This window comes from Aptenodytes patagonicus, chromosome 3, assembly GCF_965638725.1.
Source record: "Aptenodytes patagonicus chromosome 3, bAptPat1.pri.cur, whole genome shotgun sequence".
Classification (NCBI taxonomy): domain Eukaryota; kingdom Metazoa; phylum Chordata; class Aves; order Sphenisciformes; family Spheniscidae; genus Aptenodytes; species Aptenodytes patagonicus.
The window spans coordinates 17046132-17065681 of record NC_134951.1 but is presented as its reverse complement, the minus strand read 5'-3'; the positions used below and the strand labels follow the sequence as shown (position 1 = coordinate 17065681).

The 19550-nt window shown below is 35.4% G+C and overlaps 1 protein-coding gene across 3 annotated transcripts in view; it reads right to left on the bottom strand.

The window, feature by feature from the left end:
- The window catches only part of ROCK2 (Rho associated coiled-coil containing protein kinase 2), a 104419-nt gene that overhangs the window by 7295 nt on the left and 77574 nt on the right, over window positions 1–19550 (bottom strand). For 2 of the 3 annotated variants that reach the window (XM_076332773.1, XM_076332774.1), the window contains exons 9-30: window positions 18951–19110; window positions 18275–18338; window positions 16344–16423; window positions 15952–16000; window positions 15063–15198; window positions 14843–14934; window positions 14343–14589; window positions 13910–14016; window positions 13073–13232; window positions 11874–12034; window positions 11271–11455; window positions 9985–10054; window positions 7446–7549; window positions 7120–7306; window positions 6675–6768; window positions 6459–6553; window positions 5598–5777; window positions 5207–5375; window positions 4640–4816; window positions 2032–2102; window positions 977–1065; window positions 158–236 (exon numbers count right to left, since the gene is read on the bottom strand). In XM_076332773.1, coding sequence (XP_076188888.1) covers window positions 158–236; window positions 977–1065; window positions 2032–2102; window positions 4640–4816; window positions 5207–5375; window positions 5598–5777; window positions 6459–6553; window positions 6675–6768; window positions 7120–7306; window positions 7446–7549; window positions 9985–10054; window positions 11271–11455; window positions 11874–12034; window positions 13073–13232; window positions 13910–14016; window positions 14343–14589; window positions 14843–14934; window positions 15063–15198; window positions 15952–16000; window positions 16344–16423; window positions 18275–18338; window positions 18951–19110 — 2756 coding nt within the window. The remainder of the gene's footprint in view (window positions 1–157; window positions 237–976; window positions 1066–2031; window positions 2103–4639; window positions 4817–5206; window positions 5376–5597; window positions 5778–6458; window positions 6554–6674; window positions 6769–7119; window positions 7307–7445; window positions 7550–9984; window positions 10055–11270; window positions 11456–11873; window positions 12035–13072; window positions 13233–13909; window positions 14017–14342; window positions 14590–14842; window positions 14935–15062; window positions 15199–15951; window positions 16001–16343; window positions 16424–18274; window positions 18339–18950; window positions 19111–19550) is intronic. The other variant, XM_076332775.1, reaches the window with a different exon arrangement.

Here is a 19550-nt window from a genome sequence, read left to right as displayed (position 1 = left end):
TGACTAAGTAGAAAGACTGAGGAAATACAATGGAATGGGTGTTTCTCAAGTTCTTCTTTTAGTGAATATTCCATTAGAAAAAGTTATGAAAATATTTTTGACGATGTGTGAAATGCCATCTTTGTTACACTAGAAACATTAATTTATTACTGAATACCTGGAATATCCTAGGAATTTCCTTGGAGTCTGCTCTGTACACATCAGTCTGAGTGACTGGTCGGACATGGAAGAGTTTGCTATAGGAAATTATTTCAATAAGGACAAAAATTAATGTTACCAAAATGATAAGTTTAAATTGACATATTAAGTTAGGATACAACACACCACGTTAAGACTTAGAGCCATTAAAGATTTGTCAGTACAAGTTTCTAATCACTTGATTAAAGTCCTATCGCTCAATCCTGCACGTGAACTTCCAAAAGCCCTAAATAAAAAGAAGTCACAAGTATCCAGCTATATTTGCAAAAAAAAAGACAGCATTGAAAAATCAACATCACGTGACTTTAACGATTGCCGGTAGCTTTCTAACACAATCCTCTCCCCATGTTCTAACCTCTGAATATCCACATTCTGTATTAGTTAAGAAAACAAATTAATTAACTATACAACCCACCCGTAAAGACATGTTGTAAGTGAAAATGTACAAACACTGAAAATCATAGCCTCTCCGCTACAGTTTTCTTAGCTTTTTTGCTACAATGTGTATGTGAGGTAGGTCTAGCTGAGCTAGTGGAAGCAGTTCAGTTACATCAGAGCTCAACAGAGCTCTACCTCTATCAGACTTGAGCACCACACTACTGCTGCACCGCTGCCTACAATGGGTACTTAAGCTCCCAGCTCTGTAGTTCAAATTGCAAAAGTACGCCCCATTTGATGTTGCGCTCCCAGACTGGACCTCAAAAGGCCTTTTGTCAAAGTCTTTCCAACAAAGTTCACCTAAAAATCAGAAGAAGGAATCTCACGTGGCAATACTCACTCTATATCTAATACCATATAGGGATTAGATTGTTCTTTATCTTGTTCGCTGTCATAGAACAGGATCTTCTTACTGCTTACAATTACATACTGTTAAGAGACAGAAAAGGATGAAATATATGTTTTAATCAAGCTCATCATAGATGTCAAAGATGTCACAGCAATTACCACAGATGACACAGCAGTATCTTTCTACAATTTTATTAAATGGTAGCTAAATGGACAATAGTAGTACTATATTCTAAGTCCGTGATTTGCCAGTAAATTCATTGAACAACATACAGAATTCTGATTACCCGATAAACCCATTTATGTTATCAGATTAACTGATATTTAAACAGGTTTAAGTACCTACGAAGAGATAAAAATGAAAGTCTGGAAGAAAGTAAGATAAAAGCTTTTCATTTGTATTTTACTTGGACTGGTAGTAAGAGTAACTGTCATGATGCCTATTTTACATGTGCAGTTCACAACTAATAGGGATCATACTCACAAAGATCACTGTTATACTTACCAGCATTGCTAGCAATTTTCATAAAAAAAGCTAGTTACCTAGAAGACCTCCTATTTCCAGAATTTTGTCCAGAATGAACAGTTTGACTGAGCAGTAAGTGAACGGGTATGAAACTGTGTAGTTACTCTTTGGGCAAAGACCCATCAAAGAGGCTACTGAAAAGCAGTAAACAAGTGAAGGCTGCACAAGGAAGATGAGTAGTTGTTAGCTTTATCTCCTAAATAAAGAATTTGCCAAGGGCATCTGCTTCCAGACTCTGCTGAATTCCAGCTATGTAATACTGCTGGGAATGCTTATGGCTGAATGTACAAACGTTTGAAGATCATGAATGGCTGTTCTCACCTCTGGCTGGACAAAGTGTCTTAACCTATTACAATTGTCTTAACCTGCTCCTCTCAGACATAGCTATACCAGCTAACACATTTTATACATTTAATTAATGAGAGAACATACATCAAAGAAAAATTAAAGTGTTTAAAACCTGCAGTAAGTTTAAAATCCAGACTATAGATGAAAGAAGATCATAAATCTGGTTTTCTTACCTTTTTAACCCATCCGAATTTTTTAGTGTTATTTCTAACAGGCAGTGATAGCCAGCCTTCCAATCGTGATTCTGAAAAAAAGATATATATTAAGAACATAAACATTCACAAAATATTATTTTTGAGAGTACTGTGCATTTTAAAGTAGTTATCGAAGATCAATAATAAAGCAACAGAGCAAACATGAGAACATGAACTATTTAAAGCTACAAGGTCTTGCAAAGTTTATCACAGTAAATGTGTAGGAATAAATTAAATCATGTATTCCTGAATACAGCCAATAACCAACAATGCAATCACAAAAAAGTAGTAGGCACAAGGAAGAAGGGGAAGAGCAAACTTGCAATTATAGCACACACGTTCCCTTTAGTAAATCTTTCAAGACTTAAAATGCTTATGTCTATCAACCTTTAGGTTTTAAAACAGCGTCTGAAGATATTAGTACAGACCACACAACATCCAGTTCAAGAGAAAAAAAGGCAAACTACCACCACCAATAACCTATATCCTCTATATGCCGGGTAAAATTTCAGAAGTTGAGTATTCTAATTCATATTTTTTGCTCTGTCAGTTTTTCCTTTTTCTAACTCTGCCTAAATCTCCTAGGCGTTCTAATCCAAAATAAGTTATTTTTGGCTAATCGTTAGGCCTTGCCTAAATTCAACTGCCCTTTCACTCACTTGCAATATTTCATATTACACTGGCACGTCAGTCAGATTGGATTTATCAACAGTATTAACAGCTCAGTGGTTGTTTGACACACACATTTCAGTAGTAACCAAAAGCTCACCAGGATCACGCTTTCCTAGTGCTTGGTAATACATAGTATCGCATAGCCTTTGACCCTATTTTTATAGCTGCACTTAATACAAGCATTTCTTTCCCCTATGTTTTATTAAGAGGAACTACTCAATTGCAATAATATTTTCCTAATGAGTTTCCCACCCTAGCAGATAACCTCTACTGCTGCTGAGGAACTTCCAAGTCAAAAATACTGAAGCCTTAAGTATTAACAAACACAAAACCATGAAGGGAGTATAAACATGCTCCAAAATTGCAAAAGCTATTTTCTTTCTCATCAGAGAGCATTTGCAAGATCCTGCCCATGTTTAACATAGCGTAACAAACAGTTATTAGATATTCACAGAATTCTCACTTTGTATAGAGAGACTTGAAGCAAGGTTATTTATTCAGATATGCGCTGTCTTCAAGGTTTATTGCTCTGTAAGCATTGCTCTTTATGACACATTTTAACATACATACCGAGCACACGAAGTAGTTCTATAACGTATATTTTGCCTCATACCTGCCACTTGAAATGGTTCCTTTCAACTACACCTGATACAAAGGGTAGCAAGCATAATGCTCATGCAAAAAATTCTTCCCCAGATCCAAGAAGCATGTATAGTTTGTTAATGGTGTGAAAAAAAAATGCATTAATATTTTTCCTATTTTTCTCTGTAATCTCTAATACTATCGCATGAAATTGGACAAAATGAGAGTTTCTGGTTACACTTCTTCACTTCTGGTGTCCATTCTATACTAGCAGATCAGGGAAAGGCCAGAATATTCCAAAATTTTCACAGTACATGCTTATAAGTACTAGGAGGGAAAAAACCAACAAAACACAACCATCATACCTCAAATCTGTTGTAATTATGTCAGAAAAAAATCCTAGTTTAGTTATGATTTTTACTTTAGAACAAAACAAAACCATGCAGATACTACAACAGCAGCTAGTGAGGAAAAAATTATGTATGTACTTAAAAATTCTTTTATTAGAAGCCTCAGAGCAAAAACCAGATAATGAAGAAAAAAGAGGAAATGCATTATTCTTTACTCTAGTTTGATGAAGTAATGTCAATATTCCAAAACAAGTTTTGCCTTGAGTGGAAAGGTATTCACACTTTAAAGGAACCTCAAGTGAAATACAGAAATCTGAATCTAATTAAAAAACCCACCTCTGACATTAACACTAAACAGAAGTTTTGTTCAACACAGTGTATGTGTAGTCATATAAAATGAATACAGAATTAGTAAAACAAAGCTCTGTTTTACCAGAGCTGTATCATTTCATTATATGCTTTACATATCTGGAAAAATGAATAAATTTTGCTTGCCTTACCATATGAGAATCAAATATAAGATTCAAAATAAGGCAAAACAATGTAATACTCAGAAGGCTGAATTTCTATGAGTAAGTAATGTACATTTAGATGGTGAGGAGTTAGATGTCTCCACACTTCACTTAACCACAAAGATTTGACTTTTTGGTATCCAGTATCTTAGGGTCATAAAAATAGCTGCAGATACTGGATAGAGGCTACCTTGTAAACAAAGCCATAAGGCTCATTTATTCAATGCTTTAATAAAAAAGGTAGTTTTATAAATGGTAGCAAGCATCATAAACATTTAGAGAAAACAGACCAGTTATTTGTTCATGCAAACTTTTTCATGTCTTGGATTGCAATGTTTACTGCCACTGCAGTTTGTTTACTGCCAGATTTGTTTTTTGGGGTTTTTTTAATAATGTATTAATAGTGTTAGTTCTGAAACAGAGAAAAAGGAGACAGTAAGAACAAAACCAAACAGTTCTCAGGGATGTCACCTGTGCTATCAACTTCTGTAGGGCTGTGGGAACAAGACAAAGGTTCTTCCTCTGAGTCAGAATCAGAATCGAGAAGCATGCGAGAACTGGAAGGCTTAGTGGCAATACTGACAGAGGTAGAAGAGTGCTGGTAGGTAAAAGACATGGATTCCATAGTGTGGGATTGAGTGATATGGACTAAACATAAAGCATAAAGGAGGAAAAAGGTAGAAAAGAAGTCAAAATAGAATCTCTAAGAAGAGAGTATTAGTTTTACATTTCATCACACAACACAGTAATTGCAAAGTAACCACCACAATCAAGTGGAAAAAAATATTTAGTTTTCATGGGGTACAATAGAATTTTTAAAAGAAACTTCTTTAAATAAATGTAAGATGAAGTATGATTACAGACAGATTTAGTTAGTAGGTGGATAGCTATCACTATCAAAGCATTAATAAGATGGTAGAAACACCTGAAGATGAAAAGCCACAGAATCATCAGAGCGTTAATTTAATACTTCAGCTTCTATGGTAAAACACTGATAGAAAACCAATTAATGCAGAAATATTAATAAAATTAACATACCAGGGAATCCATCATCTGCCTCAGCATCTCCAGGCCCACTGCCTATACTACTGTTGTCTAGACCAATGTGTAATGACTGCAGCTGTGAACGAAGCTGTTCAATGTCACTGTCTTTGCTGTCCAGAGTCATCTGGAGTTCAATCCGTATCTGACTCTCTTCTGCTATTTGCTGTAAAGATAGATTTCCTATTATCACAATACTCAGTTACTCAGAGAAAACATAAGAAAATTATGCAGACTTTGAAGCCAGTCTCAATATATATACTGTGTATTTCTTTTGGCCACAGGAAATTCAGGAATAGAGATTGCATACACTACCTTAAAGCCTGTATCAATTCAATGAGAATTACAGAAAATGCTATCGATGTTTATATTTGCAAAAGGATCTTACCGCCTGCATTTCATTGATTTCCTTCTGATATTTTATCATCATCTGGGTTAACTTTTCTCGTTCAGACTTCAGTTCCATATGCAGTTTCCTATTTTCCTTTTCCTTCCGCCGTACATCAGTATCAGCTCCACGTTTGACTGGACCCTTCCGATTCATGATCTCAGCCAATTTATTCACAGCCTTCCCATAGGGAAGAAAAAAAAAATGACAAAAACCACACCAATAAATACACAGAGTTATATCGTGAAGAGTCGTCTTTGCTATCCACAAACAGACACTTTTCATCTATGTGTAAACTAAGATGCCTGCATATCCAGTACTATAAAGTTGCTTTAATTCAATGTACTACTCAAAATCGAAAAGAAGGTAATGATGCCATTTTCACTTTAAGCAAGCGTTTGCTTTGAACACTTCTGCTCATTTAAATATTCTCTTCTGTTTCCATCAGCTAGCCCGAAAATGTATCTTTGGATTAAAATGCCACTTGTTCTAAAAAACAATCTGGATTAAAATCAGAAATATACTGTTTTATGGAACTTACAGAGGAATATAAATCAAGATGGAAACCAGTAAAATATGAATTCATTTGACTGAAATGAAGATTTTTGCTGGTGGACTGCAACTGGATTAGGAGTTCCTCTATAATAAATCATGAGGATGCAGTTTCACTACACTGAAAGTCTACTTAGTAGAAGCAAAAAAAAAAAAAAAAAAAAAAAAAATCAATATATTTTGTTTCAAGGCAAAAAAGAATAAGGTGTTAACGGTATATATAGATAGTTTACCATGGAAGGTTTTCTATTAAAAAAATATTTGACTCATGAACACTATCTCTTCATTCCTTTAGATACATTTGCTTACCTGGGTTTTCAATGTTCTTTCATTCAACAACTGTTTCTCAAATTGTGCTTTAATATTTCCTACATTTGCTTCTTCTTCTTTTAGCTTTGTAATTTCTGTAGCAAGATAATTTAAAAAAAAAAAAAATCTATGAAAGTTCATTACAAAAGACAACAGTACTATTAAAGAACAAAACTGGTTTCAAATTAAGTTACATTTGGTTCAGAGAATACATACGTTCTTGTACTTCCTTCAGTTTATTGTTTAGTTCTTCTTTCTCATTAGCAAGATTAGCCACATCACTAGTTAGTGTCCTATTTGCTTCCTCCAACTACAAAACAAAAAGTACACGTGTCTATGTAACAAAACACATTTGGCATGTGAAAGCATTACAGGACAGAAGGAAATGCTTCAGAGTGAAACCAGGATAAGAGGACTAGCTGTAAGAGGGGTAGGGGCGCAGAAGAAAGAACAGTCAGAGAGATGCATGGAAGAAACATGATAAGAGATTTTTTTTTTTTTTTTTTAATTTCATTCACGGAAAATAAATACTTTTAAAATGTCAGATATATTTGTATATCACTTACCTCTAAGTATGCTAAATAACAATGGATAACTCAAACTGCAAATAAAACTCAAGCCCAGGTAAACCTCTACCAAAATTATGATTCGTATTACTCACAGAGGCTATGGTGGCATCTTTCTCAGTGAGTTCCTGTTTATGCCTAGCCATCATCTCTTTAATCTCCAGCTCTTTCATAATCTTCTCTTTTTCCAAATCAGAGTACTGTTCTTCAGCAATGGAACGTGCAAGTTGTTCCGAATCTGCCTTTGTCAAAGTAATCTCTAGCTGAGCAGCCAAGGAATCTCTGCAAATGATTGGTACATACTATTAACTCAAAAAATGGGAGGTTATGGTGGGGGGGGTGGGGTGGGGTGTGTGTGTGTGTGTGGTGGGGAAAAGACTAAAACAAAAAATGTATTAGTAATACGACTAGTAAAATCTACCTCTCATCCTGTAACTCCTGTATCTTTTGCTGCATTTCTTTACAAAGTTTGGTCTTTTCCTCACATTCTTCTTTAAGTTCTCGAACTTGCGTCTTGTACAGAGTCTAGAATTTAAAGTTGGATAGAAAAGGACGTGACTTGCATATTCTAGCTTGCAGGTACACAAAAAATTATACAAGAGGACAGCGTATGCAATTCTTTAATCACACACTCAATTAGAGTATAATTGTGCAATGCTTTCTCTAAATTTTACTAAATGTCATCATCATTCCCAAATATGTTTTGGTTATTTTACTTTTTTATTGTGGTTTTTTTTAACTTGTGTATTTGTGAATGGATAGATGTACGATATGCATTTTATATGTTTGTAAACTTACTGTTAAAGAGACTCTCAATGTGAATACCACTATTTGACAGAAAATAGAAGTACCAGAAACAAGGAAAATCAGTAATTTTTTTTTTCTACTATTTCAGATCTTTGTCAGAGGGAGGGAAGGAGGTAGAATTTAGATTTTAACAATACAAATCCATTAAAACAACATCACAGTTAAAGAGCACAAAGTATAGGAGGAAGGGAAAAAAGAGATTAGAAAAGCACTTGAAATTCAAATTTTTGTGAAATGGATACAAATCTAGAGTTCTTAAGGGAATGAAAGAACAATTATATTGCTCTGTACACTCAAATGACTGCATACAGGTAAAGTGACAGACAGCTGCAAGTGCATTTAGTGCAGGGATTTCAAGACAGACTGTCTCTGGTCTATCCACAGTGGTCAACTGACCTCAACTCCCCCTTTCTCTCCTTTACTGTGTGCAACTTTTTGATCTACTAAAACTTCAGACAGTCCTCTCCTCACTGACCTAAAGACCACAGTAAAATCTTAAGTTTCCTTTAATTCTGAAACAAAGCTTTTGGGCTCTACCTGCAGTATGACTGGCTGTGCACTGTTAATATAAATTAACCTCCATAGGCTAGTGATGATTTTTAAGTACAATACCTATTTATTCTGTTCTACCTTACCACAATAAAGCAAAAACTCCCAACAGATCTTGCATTGGGTTTGTGTGGCAAGGTTTTGGTAACGGGGGGCTGCAGGGGTGGCTTCTGTGAGAAGCTGCTAGAAGCTTCCCCCATGTCTGATAGAGCCAATGCCAGCCAGCTCTAAGACGGACCCGCCGCTGGCCAAGGCTGAGCCCATCAGTGACAGTGGTAGCACCTCTGGGACAACATATTTAAGAAGGGGGGGAAAAAACTGCTGCGCAACAGCAACTGGAGCTGGAGAGAGGAGTGAGAATATGTGAGAGGAACAACTCTGCAGCTCCCCTGCAGCCCATGGAGGTTAACAGTGGAGCAGATATCCACTATCCACCTGCAGCCTGTGGAGGACCCCATGCCGGAGCATGGGGTCCACCGATGCCTGAAGGAGGCTGTGACCCCGTGGGAAGCACATGCTGGAACAGGCTCCTGGCAGGACCTGTGGACCCATGGAGAGAGGAGCCCACGCTGGAGCAGGTTTGCTGTCAGGACTTTTGACCCCGTGGGGAACCCACGCTGGAGCAGTCTGTGTCTGAAGGACTGCACCCCGTGGAAGGGACCCACGCTGGAGCAGTTCATGAAGAACTGCAGCCTGTGGGAAGGACTCACGTTGGAGAAGTTCATGGAGGACTGTCTCCCGTGGGAGGGACCCCACGCTGGAGCAGGGGAAGAGAGCAAGGAGGAAGGAGCGGCAGAGACAATGTGTGATGAACTGACTGCAACCCTCATTCCCCATCCCCCTGCGCTGCTGGAGGCGGGAGGTAGAGAAAATTGGGAGCGAAGTTGAGCCCAGGGAGAAGGGAGAAGTGGGGGGAAGGTGTTTTAAGATTTATTTTTTATTTCTCATTACCCTATTCTGATTTGACTGGCAATAGATTAAGTTAATTTCCCCAAGTCGAGTCTGTTTTGCCCATGACGGTAACTGATGAATGATCTCTCCCTGTCCTTATCTTGACCCACAAGCCTTTTGTTACATTTTCTCTCTCCTGCTCAGCTGAGGAGGGGGAGTGATAGAGCAGCTTTGGTGGGCACCTGGCATCCAGCCAAGGTCAACTCACCACAGATCTCTACCAAGTTTGGCTGTAATGCGAAAATTTCCTTCCAAGCCTTAAACACGTGTTTTGTCACACCGTGTGATTCTGAGAATACAGCTCTTCTCTTCCATGCAGCATGGACGAGATGCTGAATGCAAAAGGCTTGAAACATGCAGAAAATTATTCACATTGGGGGAAAATGAGCTGCTTGACTCCTCCCCTCCCTCTAAACCGTGTTTGGGACTCCCTTCCAAAGCTGTGACATTTCTTAACACGAACTCTTTCACACTGCTCAATAATCAAGAACAAGGAGTGATGACAAGGCTGCAGACAAGACTAAAGACAGACACAAGAAAAAGGATTAGCTTTAGGTTAGAGATGTGAAACACCTGATGGCTAAGGAAGAAGAAAAGCTAACCTTGTACTTAGTAAACAGATTAGTATAAAAATAAAGCAGCATAAAACATACCGAGAAATACTGTTCAGCTTCAAGTTGGTCTTGAAGCTCTTTCATTTGTCCATCTGCATCTTGACGTTCCCTAGAAAGGAATAACATACTTTAAAAGAAAAGATACGAAGATATTCCAAACCAATAAATAGAAAAGACAGCATTCGTACTCTTAAGATTTTCAGTCATTTCCTGACCAAAGTATGGTAAGCAATTAAACCTGAGGCTTCCTCTGGGTACCAGCTCTCTTTTTCACTTGCACAGCTGAGAAAATTGCACTAATAAGAAATCAGTTTAATATTGTTAACACACTAACTACAACAGTGTCACATAGTTTAACCAGTAAGAGACACTGATAAAGCAAACGGCCACCAACAGAATCTTATTTCCATGTAAAATGTCACTGATCTGACAGATTGTTTTGGGTCTCTCATTTGCTACAGCTCAGTCTGTGAAAACATGTCTGTATTCTTTGACATGCATAATTTCTTTAATTCATCTGTTATTAAAACAACTCAGAAAGTCAATTAGTCAGTCCATAACAAAGAACAGTAATGTAGCAGAAAAGATTTCTGCCAGTGTTTCACATTACAGCAACCGTCACATGTAGCCGCCTTCTAGGTGAGTAACTGCCTCTTGCTGACAGAAAATAGAAAGCACAAGGAGATAAACCATCAGAAGTCATAAAGGAGCTAAGAACAAGATTCATCTGATATATGTGCTAAACTTCTCTTTTCATTCAAAAGAATGTTCTTTATGTTAAAAAAAAAACTATTTACTTATTATCAGGTGCAAATATTGCTTGAAGAACTGCTGGGATTTAACACAACTCCTATTTGAAGGCCCAACAGATGTGTTTACACATCTTTAGTACTGGATATTTCCAATAGTTACGCTTCACAGCTCTGTATTAGTATTCATTTCCAACTCTAATAAGCTCTCCTGGACTAGTAATGCCAGTAACTTTCCTCTTAACTGAAGTCCTACGTAATTTAAAAAAAAAGTACCTAGACTTTCTATTAAATAAGTGTTTCTCTGAAGTCCCCACACTCTTGTTTTTAAGCTGGGTTTTTTAAGCTTTTCAGGATAACAAACATTTTTTACTACAAATCTATACATTGCTGAATCACTAGGGCAAATCTCAACTAGAGTCACTGTAAATTATTTTAAACAACAATTAAGTTTTGCACTGTAGGATAGCATATTCTGTGCAGCAGATTTTTAAAATTAATATTGCTCTCAGCTTTTGCCAAAAAATCATTACACATCAGTAACATTATTAAAAAATATAGAGCAACTCTGCATACTTGCGCAGTTCGTTATTTTGTTTTTCCAGACTTAATTTGATTTCCTGAAGGTGGTTGTTCTCCTGTTTTAACTGCTTCTCTGACATTTTCAAGGTGTTGACCTGTTGCGTTTGCATCTTGAGGTCATTTTGAGTGAGACAGCGCTTCTGCGTTTCTTGCTCTATTTTTAATGTCAGGTTTTTTACCTGAAAAATAAACAGAAACCTGTGAATTTTACAGACCTACACAGGAAAGCAACATTTAAATAGTGTCTCTTATTGACTTCCTCTACACTTTTGTACAATGTGCTCACATCTTTTGATAAGTCAAAGCTGTTTCCTGAATTTGCATTAGCACACAATAAATAAGCCAGTTTTTCCCTGTCAATCTCACAGCATTTTACATTCCAGAAGAAAAACTTTTTAAGATAAATAACACTGAAATATTTCAGAAAAACGAAACCACATTCCGTAAAGTAGACTTTTTAAAGCTCCAAATACAGAGAAGGAAAAATTTGCTGCCATTTTCATTTACAAACATTCCTAAATATAGCTATAACAGGGAAAATATTACGACATTGAAAACCAGGTTCCACTCAAGACTCCTTTTGTCATTGTTCCTTACATCTTCATTTAGTATATCCTTTTGCCTAAGAAGCTCATTGATTTTCTGTTGTGATTGTTTGAGATCACAGTCCAACATGGAGCGCTGCTTTTCAGCTTCTAACAACCGATTTTCTACTTTTTGCTTTAAAGCTCGCTCTTCCAAAAGTTTCTTCTCCATTTCTGTGAAGCAAGAGATTTAAGACATCAGTCAGCGTAAACCAGGGGATTCTGGAGGGCGAGGGGAGGAGGAGGTCTATCCCATATTAACAATAAGCAACATGTTTAACCTTTTAACGCTGAAGGGAAAGATTGCTGAAGAGCGATTCATTAAAATTTTCACAGTAAACCCACTCCCAGAGGATGCTTTTGCAAGCATTCCTGACTGATAGCTATTTCCTACTTTTGAGTTTCAAGGTAACTCCAGTTTATCTGCAACACATCTGAGGTGGATAAAAGGGTGGATTTTTAAAAATAATCCATCTAAATCTACTGAAGTGTTGCTTTGACTATGACAATTTGAAATCATTTAAAGAGTTGAAGCTGTTTGGGAATGTGATATGCCAAGTGATTCAGCCATTACTGCTGAAATCATTTGCGCTTCTTTTGAACATCTGGAAGGACAGGATCTGTAGGTAGCTTTTTAAGTAGCTGCAATAAACATATGCCATTTAATTCCAAAGTAAGAGCCATCTTCTGGAATTGTTTGGCAATTATCCCTCTCTCCAAGAGATTTCAATTGTCATGAGATGCACCAGAATACGCACGGTGACTACGGAAGCCTAGCAAAGGCTTTGCTATTTCTAACTCTATCTGATCTACATATTTAAATTAAGTTGCTGACTTCTTTTTTAAGAAGACACAAAAAGGTATGAGTACACTGAGTAAGAACACAGATAAGCTCTTTACAAAAATGTTTCAAGCCGTTTTAGTAATATAAGTTTAAGAACAATTAATTCAGAATACACTAGCACAGAACATGAATTAGTTGTGTGTGCAATGGAGAACCTGTTTTACTCCGAGACTAAAACAGTGAGTCTTTAACCTCGCAAAGCAAGGACAAAGGGACTACGACTGATTTTTACGACATTAATTACATTTAAAAAGAACAGGGGAATCAAGGAAAAAAGCCTACACTTAGGCTTCCACTAGCATTAAAAGATTATATTACCTACTTTGTATAATTTACATCTAGGTCCAACTATGATGTCAAATATATACCTTTCATGGCTTCAGATTTTGCTTCCTCTATAGACTCATAAATCTTATTTTTGTCTGCTAATCGTGCTTTTGTGGCTTTATGTTCAGCTTCTTCTTGTTCAAGGTTCTGCTGCATAACTTTGAATTTATACGTCATATCTATTTCCATGTTGCTCTTTTCCTGTTCAAGAAGAAATTACATCAAAATAAAACATTAAATACATCAGGTTAAAGAAAAAATTTCAGACAACAGTAACATGCTGCTTGGAAGTATGCTAAGAGTAGAAGAGACAGCTCAGACTCAAGGGACCTAACAGAGAACTCATTTCTACAAATGTTTTTCTATGGATGGCAAAGTCCTCCAAAAATGCACAATGACATCCCCAGTTGCAAACAATTACAGAATCAGTGCCTTAACAACCAACATTCTGTAATAAGAGCGGCTCAGAGATTAAGTTTACTGGAGAATGTTTTCAACATTTTTGTTTTAAATGACAAATTTGTCAAAAAATTTGCAGAAGCTTTTTTATTTTTGGCAATACTGAGAGTTAAAAAAAAAAAAAAAAAAAATCAGGTGAAATTAAGTGTTACTTCCGCACTGTTAAGCTACACGCTGGAGTACATGTACTTTAGAAGTATAATGTATTATGATCTTAAGGGATCGTAAATGGGGAAATGCTGTCTTTTTTTCCCCAAGCAAAAACAATAAACAAAAAAAAAATCAAAGAAAAAGAATAAACACTGAAAACAAGGCTTATTTTTTGCATAGATTTTGTCTCCATGTCTTAAGTAATAAAAGTGCAAATTTAAAAATTCCGTAAGAATGTAACACCAATGTTCACTTAGAAGTGCTGTTACCTTTTCTAAATCTGTAAGTTTTTCCTGCAATTGTCTCTTCTCCGTTTCCAGTTTGGCTAATGCACTCTTTCCATTTTTTACTTCTTCTTCTAGGCTAGATATTCGACCTAAAAATGACCAAAACATTAATGAGGCTGGGCAGTGTGTGGAAAAAGAATGTACTGTATCTACTTAGAGATAAAAATTTTCAAATGTAACAGCTTCTAATTCTGATTATTAAGAACATCTCCCTTCAGGGTGATTTTAAAAGTTATCAAAACATTTATAAATGTTATCACACATTTTCTCTTAAATGTGTGCCCACACTTACAGAACATTGTATAGAACAGCACGCGAATCTAGTCACAATTTGAAGCTCAAGTAACATCACCAAAACCTATTTTTATTTCCGAAATGAGAAGCAAGCTTAACTTCAGAACACTTGTGGGAATACCTTGTAAATCACTGATAATCTCTGATCCATGACTTCGATCTCTCCTTTCTGATTCTAGAGCTGACTGAAGATTGAGAAAGTCCTTCTCCAGTTTGAGTTTAGCATTCTCTAGCAGGCAGTTCTTATCTTGTAGTTCTCGATTATTAGCTTCCAGCTGCTGTATTTGCTTTGTGCTTTCTGTCTGGTTCTTCCTTAACCTGGCTGCAGTATCAGACTCTGATCGCAGCAAAGAATTGGCTTCATCCAACTAAGGGTTGATAAAAACATACTTCAGAAACAATTAAAATATAACATCTACCATTTCTACTACAGAATACTAGATTTTATGGATTAAAGAAATAAAAAAGGAATGTATTTTAAGATTACTTTTGAACACCAAAACATGACAAGAAAGAACAGCTTTTAAAACTTCATTACACATTTTAACTCCCTCCACTACTAGTAAAACCTGTAGTTCAAACAGCTATTATTTTAAAATATATAAAATAAAGTTGGCATGCCTGTCTTTGCAGTTGATTGATTTTCTCATTGGATATTTGAGAGTTCTGATTCCTCTTTTTTAAATCTTCAAGCTGGTCTTTCAAACTGTTAACTATAACAAAAAAAATTCAACATTGTTAATCACTGTCATGAAAAAGCTTTAATTTGAGCTATACTTCATTTATTTATCTTTTAAAGACCCACATCAAAACAGAACCCTGCAAGCATGGTTCAACATACCCTCATTTTCCAAATTGCGTTTCTTATCTGCTTCATGTTCTGCTTTTCTCTGGTATTCTGTATTCTTATGCTGAAGAAGAGCCTTCTCTCTTTCTAACTGTCTGACTGCAGACTCTACGTTCTTCCTTGAAGTTATCTGCATATATTTTTAAGAAAACACCACTAATTACATACAGAAGAATGTATGTATCATCTTTAAATGACAAAAAGACAGCTCTCACACTCAGTTTAGTTTGTAATGGAGAAAGACACAGTATTTGCCTGCCACAGACACAGCGTATCAGAACACATGGTCAAATCCAGCCCAGGATGACTATGGCCAGGAGCTTTTACAATTTAAAAACTGTGTGATCATTTGGATTTGATGAATCTGGTAAACCAACCTAGCAGTGACTCAGGAAGCACAGAAACATATGTGTACTGTAAGGTCTCAACATGCACCTGGATGAGCAGTACATTAAGTTCTACACATCCACTAAAGATGTAACAAATTTGTAGTAGCACTAAAGTGCAAAGCTGGGCAAGAAAGAGGGTCCTTTCACTGACACTGTTTGAACAGTGCAAAGAATGGGCTTCCTCTTCTAGCAACATTACTCTCACATCTTCAGTTATTAGAATTGTATATGGATTATTCATATTACGCTGTCCTCCAAATTAAAAGCATGGTAAAAAACAGATCTGGAAACAAATGTGTAGTTGTAGTACTGAAATCACAATGAAAATGTTTTAACAGTGACAACAATTTCAGGCTTGTGACTATCAGGAAATCAACTGGTATTACTTGCTATAAATACACAGCTACTCAAAGTAATTTGCTGTTTCCTAAGGAAAAAAGCCACACACAAATGTTAAAAGTTCTAATTCCAATAAGAAATAACTACAGACTTACCTCTTCATCTAGCTCTTTCACTATCTTCTCTAAACGAGTATTAGTAGACCTGAAGAAGTTTGAAAAATATTTTTAAACCCTGCTTATTATACAGAAATTAGAATGTTTGGATGTGACTGATTAATTTTATGTAAGATACTCTATTTTCAGCAATCACATGAAACTTCAAGAACTGGGGAAATTAAACAATAGAGAGAATCTTATGGAGAGTTAAGGCAAAAACAAACAAACAAACAAAAACAACCCAACTAGTCACAGGAGTAGCAAGAATTAAGCCAGCAATTTACAGTGAGGTCTGCTTGCAGGGTTGGGAATCCCCTTAAAGCATTCAAAAACAAAAGGTGTAATAAAACTTCTTTATAAACATACCAAACATGTCAAAACAGTCTCACCTGTACTTCTGTTCTAGTTCATCTTTGGCTTGTAATTCGTTACTGAGCTGTTCTTCTAGCTTGCTTAGTTTTTTCTGAAACTGTGTAAAATGTCAAAAAAGCATGACCCACATATAAAAATGCTACCACATAAAACAAGTGTCATTCAATTAAATAACAAAAAAAGGGAAAGCGAGGAAAATGAATTCAACCTTCCACCATATTATTTTAAAACCATCACCAGAAGGTTACATCTTTATAAGGTATTAATCCTGATGATTTTAAAGATACAGATCCATAGTAACAAAATTTGCTGCAGGCTACATTAAATCTAACCATCGCAGAATTACGTGCCACAGATTGTGACTCATAAAACTTCTACAGGCAAAGAATATTGTTACTGGCCCTTTGCTGTACTCTTTCTCTGTAGACAGAGACTTTCCACTGGAGCAGAATTTTCGGGATAGTCTTTTCTAAATAAAATTAAAAAATAAAAAGGGGGCCACATGACCAAATTGGACAATATTCAGACAATATTACTAAACATGCTCAATGACCTCACATAGAGAATAATTTCTTAGTCTAACACATACAGAAGCTAACAAACACTTTTCAAGTTTGAGAATACTTTGTTTTGATTACTAAAATATTATAAAGAAATTGTGAGTCACATACCCAAATATTCATGAAATAAATTATAAATAATAAACGTTGGAATTGACTCATGTCTTCAGGCTTTCAAAAGCATTTATTTTCCTCCCTTCCCCCTCCTCCTCTACCCTCCAAACATAAAATGTAAAAACGTGGCTTTCTGAAATACTTTATAATTGTTACAATTATAAGAACGGGGACACTGAAAAGGACACCAAGACCGGAGATTCATTGCTTGAGAAAATACAAGTGAAAAAAGTTGTCAGAAGTGAAATGCAAAATTTTACCAACTACGTTTACTATCGCAACATAAAGCAAATATCACGAATGTGACACTATGTATTTTAAACAGCAGTAGCATTTCTTTTAAAAGGGAAACTCTATTAATCTATTCAGCAATGTCTAAAACTATTCATCTATTCAGCAATGACAGGAAGGAATGAAGTGGAGTCTAATAAACATTTGCATTTAAATTTATGCTGGTCGATACATAATGTGTTTACTTATTTTTTAAACTTTGAAAAGGAGTTCTAAGTTTTAAGAAATGTTAACAATATACTATCTACACTTGAATAATACAAATGTTTAAGTAACATAACAAAGTAAGTAAGTACATGAAAATTCCATAGCATTCTCCCATCATCTGCAAATTTATATTCAACTGTCAGTCTCCAAAAGCTGGATAAACATGCTCCATACACTCACTTCAACTGAGAGCATGATTTAAACATTCCTTTATCACTGCAGGTGACAATTTACTTTTCCAAACTCTGAATAAATCAGTCATGAATCACTCAGGCAAGCATGGAGCCAAAATTCACAACCTTCCAAGAGTGATGCTGTTTGTGGCAAACAGAACCTTATACATTTGTTTTCCAAACAAATTCTAGAAGCCAAAAGAATTCGAGAAAAATCTGTATTCATTCATCTTTATACTGTAGTACCTTAATGCTTGAGTACAACTGTTTCCAAATACAACTGGTTTACTGTTAACAATTTGGTGAATAAATATATGATATGTTTATTCATATATTTATGTGTTTATTCATATACTGAGATGTGATATTTCACATTCACACAAATTATGTAGGAATTTTTTTTATTCCTTTCATAATTCAAATAATATACTTACCTCCTTGCTGTCCTGTAAATAGAAAATATCATTTTTATTGAGGACCATTAAAAGACAAAAAGCCCCCCACAAAATTTCTTAAAAACTTGTTTTATACTTTGTCTTTTCTTAACAGACTTATCAAAATTAGTTAATAATACCATTAATACTTACAAAAAAAGGCACTAACCTCATTTTTACTAGATTGCACGGATTCATTTTCTCTGCAAGACTGAGAGGAGTCACTTAGCAACCTGTCAAAAACAAAAACAAATCCCTCCAGCTCTTATTCAAGTTTTCAACAACTCTGGCAACCTTGCCAATCAACTCATTTTAATCAATTCTCTCAAGTCTTAGTTTCTCCTGTGCTATTCTCAGAATGAAGCTTGTTTTATTTCAGTGTGAGTGCATCTTTCTGATTTGAATCTTTTCTTAAGTGAAGTATAACATGTTTTCAAATCCACAGCAGCTTATAATTTTTAATTAATACAATTATTTAACTATTCAAGTTGAATCCTAGCAAGCTATTCTTTTGTGTAAACTTCTTTCTAAAGCTACTAATAAAAAGCCATTTTAGAACTAAATTACAAATCTATCAGTATTTTAAGTCTAAAAGATTTTTTTAAGAGACTATATAATTTTGTGCATATAAAAATACTGTGTTTAATCAGAGTTATCAAAATAACCAAAAGAGTAGCAAATGACATATTCTACTTAAACTCTGCATTTTGTATCTTCACAATTGGACATATATGAATATAATGCAATGAATAAAGTATGTATCTAGAGTGGAAAAAAGGATAGGCTATAAGAAAAATCTGCAGGTATTATGTATTTCTAAAAATGCGTATTAAAGTATCACATACAAATTGTCTCTATAGTAGGTAAATCCTATAAAAGGCAGCTGGTTTCCCACGAAGGCTTTGGGGATTGGAAAGGTTTCCACGTCTCCCTTGTCGTCCTCAATGTCATCAAAATTACTGCTATCTATATCACTGCTAAGCTCAGGAACAACAGGAGCAGCAGCTATAAAAAGGGGAGAAAAGATCAACTTCACTCCATGTTTCAGCCACTTGCTATATATTGGTATCTCTGTAATGTTAAAAAGCCTATAATATAAGTTGTCCTGCTAGTTAAATATGTATTAACCATGCAGCAGATCTGTAAATATTACTGTGAACATTTTTTTCTAGAGAAATCTATTTTTACATTAGTTGCCTAATGCATAGAGTATCTAATGCGCAAAATGTATTTGCTAAGGTAATCACATTTGAGAAAGAACTCTAAATACAATCATCATTTTAAGAAACTTTATAGTAAATATATGACTTTAGAAGTTACGATCAAGTTCATGATCTGAATTGACATACTCTGTTTTTTTGCTTAAAGCTATCAAGTTCACAATGCCTTAAATGAAAAGCAGTAAAACTGACAAGACCACTGTCAAACTACTGTCTTAACTACAG